Here is an 18763-nt window from a genome sequence, read left to right as displayed (position 1 = left end):
ATTGAGCTCCCAGTTTAAAGCTGGGAATCATGAAAGCTATCTCTGTTTGTGAAATAGGAATTAGAGTGATGTCACCCACTAGTTAATGAAAATGGTAAGAAGAATAAGGAGTTACTTATAAGAAATCAGAACCCTAGTCCTCTACCACATGTGGGAGTACATCCCAAATGGACATTTGAAGTATCATACAAGACCCCCAAAGTTGAAAAATACACCTAAATTGGTTCTACATTAGTGAAACTAGTGGGCTCCATTTCTAAACCATTCTACAGTGATGCTTCCATAGCTTTCATAAAAAAGAACTCTCACTGAAAAGGAGTTCACAGTAAAAAAAAAAATCATAAACTTCAAAGGGAAATGATCCACAATGAGTTGAAAACATGTCCACAGAAGTCTGTACATGGATGTTTATAGCAGCTCTACTCATAATGGCCCCAAACTGGAAGCAACTAAGATATCCTTTAGTAGCTGAATGGATAAACAAACTGGTACATCCATACAATGGAATATTATTCATCAATAAAAAGAAATGAGCTATCAAGCCATGAACAGACATAGAGGAAACTTAAATACATATGCTATTTGAAAGAAGCCAGTCTGAAAAGGCTATATATTGTGTGATTCCAAACATATAACATTCTGGGAAAGACAAAACTACAGAGACAGTAAAAAGATCAGTGCTTGCCAGGAGGGAGGGGAAAAAGGATGAAAAAGTGAAGCATAGGGAAATTTTATGGCACTGAGATTATTCTGTATAATGCATTAATGGTGGATTTTTGAGCATTTCCATAGAACTGTACAACACAAAGAGTGAACCCTAATGTAACATATGGACTTTAGTTAATAATGTATTAACATTCACACATAAATTGTGACAAGTATACACCACTAATGCAAGATGTTACTATTAGGGAAAACTGGGGTCGGGGAGAGGTATAAGGAAACTTTTGGTACTAGCTGGTCTATTTTACTATAAATCTAAAACTGTACTAAAAATAAAGTCTTTCAATTTAAAATATGTAAAGGGATGGATATATAACATGAAAACCTAGCTAAGAGAAAGCTGGAGTAACTACAATAATTTCAGACAATGACTTCAGAACAAGAAAGATTTCTAAGACAAAGAAGGACATTACAAAATGATAAAATGGTTAATTCTCCAAGAAGAAATAACAATCCTAAAAGCATATGTACCTAATAACAGCACTTCAAAATACATGAGGCAAAAATGGATACATCTGAAAGAGAAACAGACAAATCCACAATTATTGTTGGAGACTTCAACACTCTTTGTCTCAATAATTGATAGAACGAATAGACAGAAAACCAACAAGAATATAGATAATGTGAATGGCGCTATCAGCCAACTCCACTAATTGACATTCATAAAACACTACATCAAACAACAGCAGGATACACATTCTTTTCAAGTGCATATCAAACATTCACCAAGATAAGACATATTCTGGGTCTTAAAACAAAATATAACAAATTTATAAGAAATAATATGTGCAATAACAGTATCAATGAAATCAATGAGAGAAAGATATTTGGAAAACCCCATATATTTGGAAATTTAAAGACATACTTACTTCTAAATAAGCCTTAAGGGACATCTAAAATATTTTGAATGAAACAAAAATGAAAAAAAAAAAAACATATAATTTGTAAGACATAGCTAAAGCAGAATTTGGAGGGATATTTACAGTTCTGAATGTATATGTTAGAAATGAAGAAAGATCATCAGAAGAAAAGAGTAAAAATTAGAACAGAAATCAACAAAGTTGAAAATAGGAATATCCTTCAAAGGGGGAATGTTAAACTATGGTGTATCCATTTGACGAATTACTACTCGGTAATTAAAAGAAAGAAACTATTGGTACACGCAACAGGGTGAATCTCCATAGAATTATGCTGGGTGAAAAGCTCCAATCCCATATAGTTTCATACTGCATGACTCCATTTATATAATAATTTTGAAATGAAAGAATCATAGAAATGGAGAATAAATTAATAATTTAAGGAAGAGTTGGGAGTGGAAGGAAATAGATCTGGCTATAAAATAGCAATATAGAGATCCTTGTGGTAACAGAAATATATTCTGTATCCTGATTTTCGCAATATCAATATGCTTGCTGTGATTTGTATCAGGGTTTTTAAAGCTGTCACCATTGGGGGAAACAGGATAAAGAGTACATGTGGTCTCTCTGTAGTATTTCTTACAAGAGCATGAGAACCTACAATTACATAAAAATAAAAAGTTAAATTAAAAAAAATAGTCAAATATTCCAAAGAGTAGAACAGTGAAGCAGAACAACAAACAAAAGGAGGGAGGTCAAACAGAAAAGAAATAATACAATGATAGGCCTAAATCTAATAATATCAATAATAATATAAAATGCAACTATCTTAGGGAGAAACAATACAATGTATCAATTGATCCATAAAAAGTATGTTCAACATTCATTAATGATAAAAACTTGGAGAAAAGCAGGATTAGAAGGAAATATCCTCAACTTTTATCAGGTCATCTATGAAAAATCCTATAAGTAAACTTATACCTAATTGTGAGAGTGAATGTATTTGTCCTAAGATCAGGGTCAAGGCAAGTATATTGCCCTCCCTATTCCTTGTCAATATTATAGCAAGGATCCTAACCAGTACAATAAAGCAAGAAAAAAAGTAAAGGCATCTAGATTGGAAAGAAAGAAACTGTCCTTATTCATAACATGATAATTTATATAGAAAATGCCAAGCCATATATAAAAGAGCTACTAGCACTAATATGTGAGCTTAGAAAGGTTCCAGGATACAAAACCACATAAAAAAATCAGTTATATTTCTATAACTGGCAATGACCAATGAGAAATTGAAATATAAAACAAATATGTATGTGTATATGCATAAATACACCATTTATATTATCTTCTATGAACATAAAATACAGGGGTAAGTTAAAGAAAATATTGCAAGACCTGTTCATTCAAAACTGCAAAATATTACAGAGAACAAATTTAAGACATAAGTAAATGGAGAGATATACCATATTTATGAATTAGAGGACTGTATATTGTTAACATATCAATGATCCACAGATTCAATGCAATCTCATACAAAATCCTTTGCAGGCCTTTGACAGAAGTTGAAAAGATGATTCTAAAATTTGTAAAAAAAAAATATTAAGGACCTAGAATAGCCAAAATATTATGAAAAGGGAAAGAAAGTTAGAGGACTCATACTACCTGATTTGAGCACTTAATATAAGGCTACAGTAATTAAGACAGTGTGACACTGGTATATAGGTTGAAACATAAGTGTTCAAATAATTTTCAAAAATGATGCCAAAGTAAATTAATAAAGAAAGAATGGCCTTTCCAAAAATGTTACAGGAACATTTGGAAATGCATATGCAAAGAATAATATAAAAGAATGCTAACCCTTACCTCACACCAGATACAAAAATTAGCTCCTTATCAGTCATAGACTTACATATAACTATTAAAATGATAAATCTCCTAGAATAAAACATGTGAAAAAAATCTTTGTTACTGGGTTAGAGGTTGCTAAATAGGACACAAAAAAGTATGATCACAGAAGAAAAACTTGATAAACTAGACTCTATCAAAAACAAAAAACATTTGTGAAAGATATTATTAATAACAAAACAAGCCACAGCCTGGGAATAAATACTTGGAAAACACATAGCTGGTGAAAACTTATAGCCAGAATATATAAATAACCCATACAATTTAATAATAAACCAGAATAGCAAAATATTACAACAGATACTTGACCACAGAAGGTACAGAGATGGCAAATAAGCACATGAAAACGTGCCCAATATAATTAATTATTATATAAATGCAAATTTAAATCACAATGAGATCCCCTACATACCCACTAGAAAGGTGTGTTGTTGGTGGAAAAACAAAATGATACAGCCACATTGGAAAATACTTTGGCAATATCTTACAAAGTTAAATATATGCTTACCATAAGACCAAGCAATCCCACTCTAAATCTCATATTTCCCAAGAGATATGAAATCATATGTCAATCATACAAATACCTGTACAAGAATGTTCACAAGCTTCATTCAGAATAGCCAAAAACTGGGAACAAGTCAAATGTGCATTAACTGGTCCATCGATAAACTGGAACACTACTCAGCTATAAAAAGGAACAAACTGCTGATGCATACACAACATGGATGAACCTAAAAAGCATTAAAGTAAGTGAGAGAAGTCATATATGACTCATTTATATGAAATTCTAGAAACAAACAAACTAGAAGGGAAAGAGATGAAGCCTGGGGTGGAGAGAAAGTTTAATTATAAACGGAAACAAAGGTTGTTTGGGGAGAGATGAAAATGTTGAATATCTTGATTGTGGTGATAGTCACATAATTATATTTGTCAAAATTATAGAACTGTGTACCTAGGGAAGGTGAACTTCATACTGGACATTATTATAGCTCAATAAATCTCACTTGAAAACAAAGCAACACAGTAACATCAGCATAAATATATAATGACCATACAAAAAATATATACAGAGAATTATGTTAGAATATTACAACATATAGCCAAAGATCACATGCCAATAATGCATATCCTTTTATTAAAATACCTCATAAGTACCAATGATATGCCTATAGGGAATTCAGGGGGTGAAGTGTACGAGTCTCTGCAACTTACTTTGAAAAGCACTGCAAAAAATACAGGTAAACTGATGGAAGGACAGAGGAATTGGCAGACAGACAGGAGATAAATCAAATATAGCAAAATGTTAATTATTGAATCCAGGTGGAGATATTATATGTGCATTCAATCTGTAACTCTTTTACTTGTTCTTTATGATAATTTTCATAATAAAATTTTGGGGGGAAAATCTGGGTAAAGAATAGCAAAGCAAATCCAGCCTAAATAGAAAAGAGGAAATAAAAGTAAAAGGAGAAAAATTAACAAAACAAAGAGGAAACCACAAAGAAATTAACAAAGCTAAAAATTCGTTCTGTGAAAAAATCAATAAATGTTACATAAATTTCAGAGGTTCTACTACTACATGGGATTTGATGATAGTTTTTTATTATTATAATGAGGTTACTCTTGAGACCAACAGTTCCTAGGAGACTTTTATTATCTGAAATTAGCCTAGAGAACTATCAGAGACCTATCCAGGCATGGGGGGGGGGGGGTTACAGTCCCCAAATAGATTAAGTATGGAAGAATGGGAAGCAATTCAAGTTGCTTTTTGCATCCACCCTTGGGAATTATGAGGGTTGTCTAGGAGCAAGTCCACATGCTCCTATATTCCCATCCCATCCTGATCCCATGCTCTTGGATTCTGGCTTTGCTATGTCTCCCATTTCCTTGAAATCTCTCTAGCAGATATTTTAAGCAGCATACCTTTAACTAAACATGGACATTAGAACTCTCTGGAATGTTATTCAAAATCCATATAACCAGGCCCACCCCAGGTTTCTGAAAAAATTTCTAGAGAGTGGGGCCTACTCATGACTATTGTGAGAGTTCCATAGTAATTATGAAATATATATCTGGTTAACAATCACTCCATAAAACAAAACAAACAGAAAACCCCCCTTCTGTATGGGTAAAAACAGTGATGAAATTTTGAGTGCTTCCTTAATGCCAGGTACCATTTCAGATGCTTTACATACATCAATTCATTAACTTTTGATAATCACTAAGTTTTATCATTAGCCCCCTTCTACAATGAGTGAAGAGAGGCAAAGCCATTTGTCCACAGTGACAGCTACTGAGAGAAATGGCCAGATTTTGAACCCAGACTATGTGGCTACAAAGTCCATACTCTTAGCCACTTGTGTGTGGATGAATAACAAGTCTCCTTCCTCTGCCCAGGTACAAAACGATATAATATTTATTCATTGTCTTCCACCAGTCCAACACTGGGTAAATAAGAACGAGATGCACACTCTTCTATCTAGGGTTCTGTGTGTTCAGTAGAGAAATAAGCTATAGGGTTTTTTTTTTTTTTGGTATATGTGTGTGTGTGTGGGGGGGGGGGTAACTGGAGATTGAACCAAGGGGCTTTACCACTGACCTACATCCCCAGACCTCTTTCTTTTTTATTTTGAGACAGGATCTCACCAATTGCTGAGGCTGGCCTCAGGCTTTCAATTTTTCTGCCTCAGCCTCCCAAGTTGCTGCAATTACAGGCACACTCCTCTGTGTGCTAGGCATTTTATTTTTGGTACCATGGATTTGAACTCAGGGGCATTTAACACTGAGCCACATCCTGAGTCCCTTTTTGTATTTTATTTAGAGACAATGCCTCACTGAGTTACTCAGGGCTGCACTAAGTTGCTTATGCTGGCTTTGAACCCATAATCCTCTAGCCTCAGCCTCCTGAGCTACTGCATTTGAAATTACCATGTGGAATGCAAAAAAATGTTATTTAAAGTTATAAATGTAACAAAGGAGATAAGAATTTAAGTAACATGAAGAGCTGAGAGCAGAAAGCCAAAGGGTAAGTAAGCTAATTCTTATCTTTCATTGAGAGGAGATACAAATGAAAATTCAAGAAGTGTAGGAATAAAGATATTCCCTAGACCTATGGTGGTGCTCAACAGAAGAACTGAAAACAGAAACCTTTAGTTAAGGCTGCTCTTGGGAGATGTAACTGGGAATGAATCTAAGATTACATTTTATCCTATGTTCTGCACTCAGACTGAACATGTGCATGTCTATATTAAATTTTAATAGAATGCAGTTTTAATATAAGGACATTGTGCTGGGTGTGGGGGCACACACCTGTAATCCCAGTGACTTGGGAAATCGAGGCAGGAAGATTGCAAGTTTAAAGCCAGCCTCAGCAATTTAGCCAGGCCCTAAGCAACTTAGAGAGACCCTGTCTCAAAATTAAAAAATATAAATGGCTGGAGATATAATTCAGTGGTTAAGTACCCTTGAATTCAGTCCCTGGTACTAAATAAATAGACAGGCATTGTGAATCAGGAGGGTGGACTATCCTGAATATAGTTTTCATCCCTTTCAGGATACCAGTGAAATGAGAACATTCGTTCTAATTCCAGGTATCACTGGAAATTAAGAAATTGTGCCATCAGTACACTGGAATCCTCATGCATCTCTGTGAGGCAGCAGATATGGTGGTGCACTGAGCTATAACAACGATACTATAGCTGAAAAAAACAAACAAAAAAAAACCAAGGAGAAGCAGGAGAGCAGTGGGGGCCACAAAGACCGGTCCAGGGTGCCTCTACATTTGACCAAGAATGTTGCTCTGAAATGAATCTCTAAAAAGCAGTGCTTCTCAGATTGTGGGTGTAGCTCAATGGTAGAGTACTTGCCTAGCATGTACAAGGCCCTGGATACTATCATCAGCACCACAAAAAATAAAGAAAAGAAAAATAGAGCAGTATCCTCAGCTGTCCTGTGCCTGCAAGTTCTCTGAAGAGCTTGCTGAAATATACATTCTAATTTAGTAAATCTTCAGTGAGGCCTGACACCATAGAGTCCCAGAAATTCACAGGCTGCTGGTCCATGTGCCACACTATGAAGAGTAAGAGCATTCTAATCAAATTTCTCTGGGATGGGCTCATGGAGAGGATTAGTACAAATGGGAGAGCAAAAGGAGACCAATAGATCTGGAGTTTCTGGATCTCCACAAGCAGCTGAAAGTGAAAATAAACAACCAACTAATCAAAGAAAAAGGCAGCTCCATCCATCCAGGACTGAAACATGGTTCAATGAAATATTCAACCTGGGAGCAATGGCTTCTCAAGTTTATGTATTTTTTGAATAATACAAAAAGAGTTGAGAAGGAAGGAAGTATTATTGAGAGAAGCAAATGGATGGATGGCATCAAGTCAGATTTGTAAGAGTCTGAGAAGAAATAAGAAAACAGAAACAGTGTTTATGGTACCTGGGTTCAAAGCAAAGACAGATGAGAACATAGTGGGTACCTGGCCTAAAAGAGTTAAAGGTCGCTAGCAAAGCTTTGTCGTCCATACCAACGGCAAGTAACCAGGTAGAATAATTTTCTTGAGGCTAAAACAAAGACTCCAAATTTCAGACTGAAAGGGCTTGGAATGCTGGGGGCATTCCAGACCAAGGTCCATCCCTTCAGGCTGAAGATGGTGCAGCCCCGGTGACTACCCCATGCACGTAGCAACTTGCCCCTGTACAGCATGCCCAATAGACAGGAAATTGGTGTTTTGCCTACAATTATTCCAGTAAAAACACAAAAGTCCAAGAAGGGGGAATAAAGTCTTAAAAGCTTCCAGAAAGGAGGGGGAAAGGGATGAGAATGGGCTTGGTACTTCTCCCTAGCAAGCTAGGAGGCTGGAAGAGAGGTGGGATCTCAGAACCAGAAAGACCACCCTCTGTGTGAATGCCAGGTGAAGAACACAAGAGATCACAAAAGGCCAACAAGGTAGGGGCCTCGTTTGGATATCACCATAGCTCATTCTTCAGACCAGAGTCACGTCACAAGTCTGGGGGCTGAGAAGAGCTCCTAAGTGCAGCCCAGGGGCCCAGCTCCTACACACAACTGGGTTCCTTATCCTGGCCTGACGCACCTGGATTCTGCTCACCTGGACAGCTCTGTATCGGAGTCCTTCCATCTGCCCTCCAGGCCTCTTCTCCTTGTCCCAACCTGAAGAGCACATCTGGTTGGGCAAGTAGATACCCTGTTCAGGGGAAATGACATAAGACTGTGGCATTAATGCTGCGGGCATTCCAGCCCAAGGTCCATCCCTTCAGGCTGAAGATGGTGCAGCCCCAGTGACTACCCCATGCACGCAGCAACTTGCCCCTGTACAGAACAGTCACCTAGAAGGTGAGAGCACAAATATCCTATCCAGTGACCTAATGGAACTATGAATTGTTGACACTGAGCCTCCTGCCCAAACTCACTGAGGGTTTCAATGCCACTGAGTTTGCAGCAGCTTAGAGAGGGAGATACTCCTGGGGGCATTCCATGTCACCCTGTGCAGCAGTCCCTCACCCAGAGACACCAGGTGGCTGTAGTTCTCAAGCATGACATCCCTGTAGAGGTTTTTCTGAGCAGGGTCCAGTTGCTGCCACTCTTCCAGGGTGAAGTCCACAAACACGTCCCTGAAGGTCAGGGATTCCTGTAACAGCACATTCCTCTTTAACACAAAGGGATCAGCTGGGGGAATTGGGACATGACACCTCATGCACACTGAGTGCATATGCTGTGCCCATTCTAAGACCTTTACCTGTATTAAAGATTCTAATCCTCATCACCATCCTAGGAGAAACTTGACAGATGAGGAATATAAGGTGCACAGAACATAAAGTAACTATCCCAGATCATAGCTGGGAACTAGAGATTAAAATCTATGTGGTTTGTCTTCAGCACCCCCTTTTAAGACACTACAGTATTTTGTCTTTCTCTATACATTTGTTCTTATGTTGTTCACTAGTTGCAATATGGCAGAGTATTATAGTAGTCCTCCCTTATCTGCAGGGGATATATTTCAAGACCTCCAATGAATGCCTGAAATCATGGATAGTACTGAATCCCTTTACATACTGTTTTTTTTTTCCAATACAGACATACTTAATGATAAATTAGGTATAGTGAGAGATTAACAACAATAATAAAACAAAACAATTATAACAATAAACTGTAAGTTATGTGAATGTGTTTTCTCTTTCAGAATATCTCACTGTACCATACTTCTTATGATGATGTGAGATATGGTGTCTATATGATGAGATGAAATGAGGAAAATGACATAGGCATCTAATATAATGTTACTACATAAGGGTTATATGAACACAAGTACTGTGATACTCTGTCAGTGGATCGGATAAATGAGATGACTAATAAGAGACTAATGGGTGGCTAGCATACACAATGTGGATAGACTGAATAAAGGGACGATGGAAGCTTGACAAGGATGAAACAAGAGAGCACAAGATTTCATCACATTATGCAGAATGATATCCAAATTAAAACTTATAAATTGTTCATTTCTGGAATTTTCCATTTAATATTTTTAGACCAAAGTTAACTGCATGTAACTGAAACCACAGAAAGCAAAGCCATAGGCAAAGTGGGACTAATGTATACACAGGATTATATATACTTAAATTATGTTAAACTTTGTAGGGGAAGTAGAGTGTTAAAATATCTTATACATTCAATGCATATTTACTGAATAGACACCGAAGTGTTAGGTCCTGTGGATGTCAAGATTAATAAAATAAATAAATCTCCTGAACTTGTGAAGCTTAAATCTAGTAAAAGGAAAAATAACAACACTTATACATATGAAAGAGAAAGAAGATAGACATGGTGGCATATGCTTGCAATCTTGGCTACTCTAGGGAGGCTGAGGCAAGAGGACAGGAAGTTTGGAGTCAGCCTCAGCAACTTAGCCACACCCTGGCTCAAAATAAAGAAAAATATTAAAAGGTCTGGGGATGTAACTGAGTGGTAAAGTGCCCCTGTGCTCAATCCATAGTTAAAAAAAAAAAAAAGGAAAAAGAAACGAAAAACTGATTCATGTATCTAGATAGAATGTATGAAAACTGAAGGAGAGAAAGACTTGGGGATGGGTGACAGAAAGAATTAATTTTTCTTCTTTTGTTTAACAAAGCTTTTGCTTGAAATTTTGCCATGAGTAAAAATTACTTTGAAACATGCTCAATTACACTTATTCACATTCAACTCAGCATATGGTTTTAGAATTTTGACATCTATATCCTAAGTGAAATTGGTCTATAATTTTCTCTTTTGTAATATCTTCATCACATTTAAGGTTAAATGCACTCATAAAGTAAATTTGATTCCCTTTGATCTTTCATTAGCCTGGAAACCTTGAACATAGAAATTATCTGGTCTTTTAACATTCTGTGAAAGTAGTAATTAGTAAAGACTTAGGGCAAACTTAAAGTGTGAATACCTTTGACTCAAAAATCCAACTTTCAGGTATATCCTCAATAAACACGTTACAGAACAAATAGAAATGTAGCACATTGCTTATGAGGCACTGTCTTAATATTAAAAGAAAATTTAAAACCTAATTATCTATCAATAGACAAATAATTAAGTGATAATATCCATTCTACAAAACTGGAATTGAATTAATCTTTACATATTGACAAGGAATACTACTATTAATAATAATAAGGTGGTAAAAGATGGATAGGAGAGTATGATGGCAGTAATGTAAACATATAGGTATTCACATACATAGTTACATATGCATATATAACATGTGTACATTTATATACACATACAGATATTCACATACAGTTACATATGCATATATAACGTGTGTGCATTTATATACACATACACATATATATTTTTGCTTAATTGAATTGACATAAAAGCATCTACACCAGGATATCACTAACATGTTAATAGTGTGCATCTCTGAGGAAGAATGTGGGACTGGGAGAGGAGAAATTGATAGTTTTGACTATTATTTTTGTGTATGTACATTAAAACATTAAGGGCAAATTTACCTTTATATTTTAAATGTAAAGAATAAGAACAAGTGACCTAGAAGTGAAGAAATGGAAAAAGCAAGATGAGTCTATATAGGTAAATACAGATTTAAGGAAATGTATATTTGATAAATATATGGAAAGATGAGGTACAGATGCCAAAGGAAGGAGTAGAGAATTTGTCTTCCCTTTCCCCTGTATCTATCTGTCTGTCTTCATCTCTCTGTCCCTGAGGTAGATAGGTTCAGTAGAAAATGGGACAGAGGGGATAATTAGGTGGGTTTTTTTTTTTTTTAAGTTTACTATACACATTACAAAAAGCTGCTCAATTTTACTAGAAGACAAAGTAGGGAGAAATCAGGGACTTACCTGGGAAATGGCCATCCTGTTCTGCTCTGGACAAAGGATGGAGGCCTAAAAGGGCAGAATTAGGAGGGTCAATATCAGTGGGGACAGCCGTAACACCACCAGTATCAGCCTAATAATAATCATCTTTGAACCCTGGGGAGAATGATCTAGAAACATGGCCTGGTAGACCCAGTCTGTTTCCTTGGGATTACGCTAAGATCATGTGGGTTTTACACAGGGATTTTTGCTTTCCTTACTGGAGAGAAGTATGACTTACGTTTAAAGATACCTCCTCTATCTCCACAATTTTATTGCAAGAAATTTATCAGAACTAAACAATAATAAATGTGCACAAATCTGCAAGGATATTCACTGTAGTCATTTCCAAATTTTGGAAGCAAGTAAACTTCCAGCAAAGGATACTATTAAAAATAAGAAATATAAAAACAGACACATTTACATAGGCTTTTTAAAAAAAAGTGTAGTTGTAGATGAACAGCATGCCTTTTTAAAATTTGTTTATTTATATGTGGTGCTGAGGATTGAACCAGTGCCTCACACATGCAAGGCAAGTGTTCTGCCACTGAGCTGCAGCCCCAGCCCCATTACATAGGCTTTTTAAATTACTGTGCTTAGAATTTTAAAAGCAGGTTACAAAAAAAACAAGTACAATGTGATCTCATTTATGTTAAGCAATATATATGTATGGTTCCAAAGAGCAGTTTTTGAAATGGCACTGATTACCTTTGAATGATTTCAATTTTCTTTTTTTATTTATTTGAGAAATATAAAAATTTTAAAATATTAAACATCATTTATAATCACACTCAGATGAAGAGACCTTTGGCAGATGGTGAATGAGAAGAATCCTTTGATGTGGTTTAGAGGAAGGAAACTAAATGGGATTGAGAAGGCTGAGGAAAAGGACAGTTGAGGACAGGTCATATTCCAGCACTGTCAGTTCTTTGGGAAGCTGAAAACTACTGTGCGTCTGTGTTTGCCTTCCTGGCCCTCCACTCTTCACTGGCCCTTCACCATCTATCCCTACCCTGTCACTTTCTCCTTTCACACCACTGGCATTTGGATTGTCATGCTCTTCCTTGTTGGGAAGTTTTCCAAAGAAAGTTCCAGCAAGGAGCTCCAGTGCAAAGTAACCATCCTACACTGCAACAGTCACTATGGCAGCATCAGGACAACAGGATCAGCCCTGGGGAGCTTAAAGGCACGTTCTCAGGCCATTTCGAAAACATGAGAAAGAGGCAACAGAACTGGATGACAGCATGCCTGGAGATTGCTCTGAAATTCCAAACTCTAAAAATTTAAAATGTATTTCTTCACTTTGGTCAGGATGGAGGGAGATTCAGCATGTACTTCAGAGTGTGTGATGCTAATGCTAAGGGACCAACTCAAATACAGAAGGCTCAATGACAAGAGAAGGGAGCATAATGCTGTGAACTTATATGTGCTAGGGAGAGGAGAAAGGTGTAACTGTTCCCAGCCTCATCCTGCCATTGCAGCCACTGTAGCAGGGCAGCTGTTCCATCCATGCCTCCAGCCACCTATGACATTCATCTCTCTTTCTCCCTGTTAGGATCAAACTACCTACTGGCACATGGAATTTGATGGCACATGGAAGTTAAGTCAGTCTCGCTCTCTCAGCTGAATGGAAGGTCAAAGGCCACTGTAGGTCCAACTCTTCTAGGACTGTTGTTCTATGAGTCTCCAACTCTGGGCTGAGGCTTCTCCTCCAACTCACTCAAGAGGAACTCTCTTGTTCCCAAGTAGGCAGTATCAAGGAACTCAGAGACAAATGCAAATAGCTGGGGCCATCATTGCAGCAGTAGATTTCTGCCTCCCACCCAGAGAGCTCACCTCCTCCAGAGGTCTCAGGCTGGGGCTTCTTAGACTGACTGAGGAAGCCAGGGTGCTGATAATCTGGAGTCTTAAATTGGTTAGCAGTGGTCTCAGTTGTACACTCTGCCCTGAAAACACAATGACCACAGAAGATTCCATTACGACCCCTATGCTACTTTTCATGGAGGCATAGTGACTCTTTCTAGTTTCAAGATTTAACATTCATGATGAGCTCCAGTATTGCCACTGAGTTCAACACTGCTGTACTAGGAGTCCAGACTCTAGAACCAACTGATGGCCAGCTGTGCCACTTCTATTAATTTAAGGCATGAGTTGAGTAACTTCTACGTGCCTCTTTTATGTATTGGAGACATATAAGTGAACAAAATCTGATTTCCATTCTCCTTTGGAGCTTTTTAATTTTAGTAGGGGAGAAAGGAAAAGATAAACATAATAAATAAAGGACAGGACACATTGGAAAGGGCTAAGTGTTACCCGGAAAAGAAAAAGGATCTCTAGAGATTAACACCCACGTGACTTCAGACAGGTACTGAGCCACACTGTCCTGCTTTGTCTCTAAAATAAAGTTAATTGCAGCACCACTGCATAGGGCTCCCGTGCAGATTAGTGTGAGAACCGGTCTGGAAACCTGGCCTTTAGTAGGACTCAGTAGTAGTCACTGAATGACTCAGTGCCATCAGTCCATCCATGACTCGCTGACTCAAGAGCCTAGCCTCCAACATACCCCACTGCCGGGGTCACTCAATCCCCAAAGGTGCGCCAACACACGACCCCACAGCCCCGCCATTCCTCCCCATCAAGCCCGTCACCATCACCCCTCCCCTTACTTCTCCGCCAAGTCCCAAAACCTCAGTGTCGGATGACAACAGCTTCTGTGAACTAGAGCCTCCCTCCCGGGCGCTCCGAGTACTTCCGCTTCCCGTCACCCCCTGGGAACGCGAGTTAGCCGAACTGGGCATGCGCCATAGCTTGGGGGCGGGAGGCGAGGGCGTGGCAACACTGCCAATGTCGCGCTTGGCGCCTGCTAGGGAACGTGGTACTGAGTGTTCACACTGAGGCCGGAGGGAGCGACTAGAGCTTGCGACCGTATTCCGTAGCGAGTTGTAGGAAAGGCCTGGAGAGAGGAGAGGGGAGCGGACCCCGCGTGGACGTCCCAGCGGACTTGTTCCCTCCCGCGCGGGGGCAAAAGCCCGTTTTCTATTTGTAGTCCCGCGCTGTTCTATCACCGAAACCACACTTTCGGCTTCCTTTAGCTCCTTTGAATAGGAAGAAGTCACGCTTCTGGAGTCAATAGCAGCAGGAGGGCAAGGCCACGTACAGACCGTGCGGGGCTGTGTGGAGCCAGACCCTGGGTCAGGCTGAGTCCTGGCAACCCCAGCACAACTTCCCGCTCTGGCCGGAAGTTGCCCGGGAAGAGGGGCTTTGAAGTTGTGCTGCAGGATCAGGAACCTTCTGAAATGAGGGAAGAAATCTAGATGAATCATTCTCCTGTAACATAAATGAAGGGCTTCTGTTCCTGGCACCATAGATGTCCTGGAACAATCTGGTGTTTATTTTGGGGGGGGGGGAAATACATTGTAAAGTAAGTAGCAGAGAACTGTGTGCTCTGGGGGGTGCTAGCCAGTGACAAAGTGGCTTTGAGAAAAGTCTTCTGTTGCCTGTCACTTTCTGGGAGAAAGAAGCCAAGTGTGCACTCTGTGCTTGTTATAACTGACTGGTCACTGACATGCCTCCTTGGGTCAGGAATAAAAGAGTCCCAGCCCAGGTACACCTTGAGGTACACCTTTTGTGCTGGAGCTAACACATGCCAGGCACTTTTCATAGATGTGTCAAAGATGATTATGGAATCAATCAGATATTTAATTTCTATTTACATATGTATCTTCCTCCTCATTCTCTTTACCCTCAGCAATTTCCCTCACATTCTCCGGGTGTTTTGGATGAATTAGAGCCCAGTTCTGAATACTCAGTACAGAAATCTCCTGGGAACTAGTTCCGTCTAAGCCATGTGTAGAAATCCTAGGAAAAGAGCATGTTTTCACTAGGACATGTGAGCAATGAATTATTTCTCACTCTATTTTCTGTGCATATGTCAAGGATGGCCAGGTTTAGAGATACCAACCTATTTATTTCTAGAGGAGAGGTGTCCAAATAACTGTCTTTTCATACATCACTTTCACTAGGCAGAAAATACTTATGTTATTATGACAGTGTCCTGAGGACAGTGGAGAAACCCCAAGCTGCAGAAGCATCTGGTCTGTGGCTCTAGCCAGATTGTCCCCATATCCTGATTCTGCAGGAACAGGTGCTTACACAAAGAGAAGGGTTAATGCTTTGGATAGGGCATAGCATTCAGGAATTAAACACATGAATTAAACACTGTTTGGGCTGTTGGGATCTACTAATCTACTGGAAGAGATGGCGTGGATCCAGTGTTTACTGGGCCTCTTTTCTGCCTCAGCCAAGTACCACCTGCCCTAGACAGCCTGCTGATGTTCCTTTAAACATCTCTAGAACTCCAACCCCAAGAATAGCTCTTGGCAGATACCTGGTAAATGGGGCTAGTTTTTGTTATCCTCTCCGCCGCAATATGAAACATGCTGGTATTTTGGCGGGACTTTTCCATACTGTGGGAAATTGCCCTCTCCCTGCACAATTGTGTCTGTGCCTGGCACCATTGTTGCCCTGGATCACCACTTACATCCAGCTGCAAACATTTTTATGCAAAAGTTAAGCTTAAACAGGGAGGATAAAGGGAGTATGGATAGGAGTAGCAAAAGGCTGTTAAATAGGAGGAATAGATTTTAGTGTTCTAAACCACACTAAAGAGGCTGTTGTGAACTCTGCCTTCCTCAACAAGACTTCTGAGGCACTCTGCTCATCACCAGTCCAGGAAGTGAGAAAGAGTATGGAGGAACATAGATCAGGAATCACCACCAGCTTTCAGAATCACCACAGTTCAGAAAGTCAGGAAGTTGTTTCTGCCACCCAGAGGTCAGAAAACTATTGCTGATAGCATGAATGTCCATGGTTCCAAGCTTAGAAAGGAGTTCAGCAGGATGCCATGGAAATTCACATCTACTGAAAAACACTTATTTGCTCTTCCTGTTAGAGCAAAAGTATGGCTTCTACCTCCCTTTACCAAATTTTGTACAGAGAGATTGCATTGACAAGGGAGTATGAGAAGTGTCTCAAGATTTTCAGCTCCTATAATCCAGAGAAGAAGATGGCAGTGGGAATGTTGTGGAATGCCAACAGATAATATTTGGTACATATTTGAGAATCCTGTTAAAATTGAAATATTTGACTCCTTCTTCCTTCTTCCAGATTGAATTCAAGGCCAGCAGAAATCTTCAGTGTCACTCCGCAAATGGAGGCATCAGCTGCTGAGGCAAGCAAAACTGGTTTGTGTCATTGTCTTTTTCTCCAGACCCTAGTCCCCTTAGATATTGAGTCCTAATTTGTGCTCCCCATTCTTCTGATATACACTTGTACACATTTGTCCTTGTAGATGAGCATGTATTTGCACTCACAGATTCACATTTCAGACATCAAATCCCCGGGTGTCTTGGTGAAGCCCTAAACTAATTCATTGGGGATAGGACCTAAGATGCTTCAGATGAATTGGGAGAACTTCCTAGATTCTTCCCAAATGCCATGGAGGTCAGAGGCTGAGTTTGCAGTCATAGAAACATCAGGCATGGAGCATGCTGAGCTTGGAAAAAGAGTCCAGGGTTTATTTTGTATGGCACTGTCAAGAGTATACCCATCAATGGAGAGAAACTGTTTGCCCTCCTGAGGGCCCCATTTACCCAGTGAATATTCAGCAAACATAAGCAAACTATAAAGAAATAAGACTCCCATTTCATGAGTTGGGTTCCTGTTTAAGGAATTCTTGAGTCACTGATTCTGACCTAGAGGAATCTCTTTCCAGAGAAATGAAGCTAAAGAACCTGGATTGAGAAGGGTAACCTATTGCCCTTGAGCCACCATTACAGTCTTCTACATCCACGGCAGCTATCATTTGTCAATATATTAGTCTCCCTTTATCTATGGTTTCACATTCTGTAGTTTCAGTTAACTGTGGTCAACTGTGATTCAAAAATATCAATTGGAAAAATTCCAGAAATAAGCAGTTTACAAGTTTTAAATTACATGCTGTTCTGAGTAGCATGCTTGAAATCTTCTACTGTCTGGCTCTATTCTGCCCAGGATGTGAATCATTCCATTTGTCCAGCATATCTACAGTGTATATGCTACCTGCCTGTTAGTCACTTAGTAGCTATCTTGGTTATCAGATCAACAGTTGTAGTATTGCAAATGCTTATGTTTAAGTAGCCCTTATGTTACTTAGTAATGTCCCCAAAACACAAGTGTAGTGATGCTGGCAAAAGAGAAACTGTAAAGTACTTCCTTTAAGTGAAAAGGTGAAAGTTCTTGAATTAATAAAGAAAGAAAAAATGTATGCTGAATTTGGTAAGATTTATGGTAAAAATGAATCTTCTATCCAATTTGTGCTAGTTGTACTTATCACACCTCAAACTGTAAGAGTTATATCCACAGTGCATAATGAGTCCTTGATTAAGATAGAAAAGGCATTCGATTTGTATGCATTTGTGTAGGGTTTGGTACTCTCTGAGGCTTAAGGCATCTACTTGGAGGTTTTAGAACATTTCCCCTGTGGATAAGGGGAGACTACTGTAATTGTACTCCATTCAAACTACTGAGGATAATCTTTACTTAAAATCATCTGATTTTAGATGTTAATCACATTTCTGCAATACTTAGGTTTGTATTTGTTTGAAAAATGGATACTATAGCCCAGATAAGCTGACATATAAAACTAACCATCACAGTTCACCCCTTGGCACCTTGGCAACATATTACAATTCCTTGAACTATACTTAATCTCCAAATAAGCACAAGAACAAAGTCATACTTCTACCTAACATGATCTAACTCTCCTGCATACAATAAAAAATACACCAATCTTTTCTCTGGAGGAAGATGCAAATTTTTTCTCTGGATGATGCTCACTTTTCTTGATATCC

General features: G+C 38.7%; 1 protein-coding gene across 4 annotated transcripts in view; it reads right to left on the bottom strand.

Annotated features, from left to right (window-relative positions):
* Positions 1-13791, bottom strand: part of LOC114085979 (KRAB domain-containing protein 4) — a 28931-nt gene extending 15140 nt beyond the window's left edge. The window contains exons 1-5 of one of the 4 annotated variants that reach the window (XM_027927292.2): positions 13710-13791; positions 11859-11903; positions 9010-9136; positions 8582-8692; positions 1195-1238 (exon numbers count right to left, since the gene is read on the bottom strand). In XM_027927292.2, the coding sequence (XP_027783093.1) occupies positions 1195-1238; positions 8582-8692; positions 9010-9136; positions 11859-11873 (297 nt within the window). In that variant the 5' untranslated portion in view covers positions 11874-11903; positions 13710-13791. Of the gene's footprint in view, positions 1-1194; positions 1239-4109; positions 4217-8581; positions 8693-9009; positions 9137-11858; positions 11904-13709 lie in introns of those variants that run through there. The other 3 variants (XM_027927293.2, XM_071606379.1, XM_071606380.1) reach the window with 3 other exon arrangements.
* Positions 13792-18763: the final 4972 nt, after the last annotated feature.

Source organism: Marmota flaviventris, chromosome X, assembly GCF_047511675.1.
Source record: "Marmota flaviventris isolate mMarFla1 chromosome X, mMarFla1.hap1, whole genome shotgun sequence".
In the NCBI taxonomy this organism is placed as follows: domain Eukaryota; kingdom Metazoa; phylum Chordata; class Mammalia; order Rodentia; family Sciuridae; genus Marmota; species Marmota flaviventris.
This window is presented reverse-complemented; position numbering and strand designations above follow the sequence as displayed.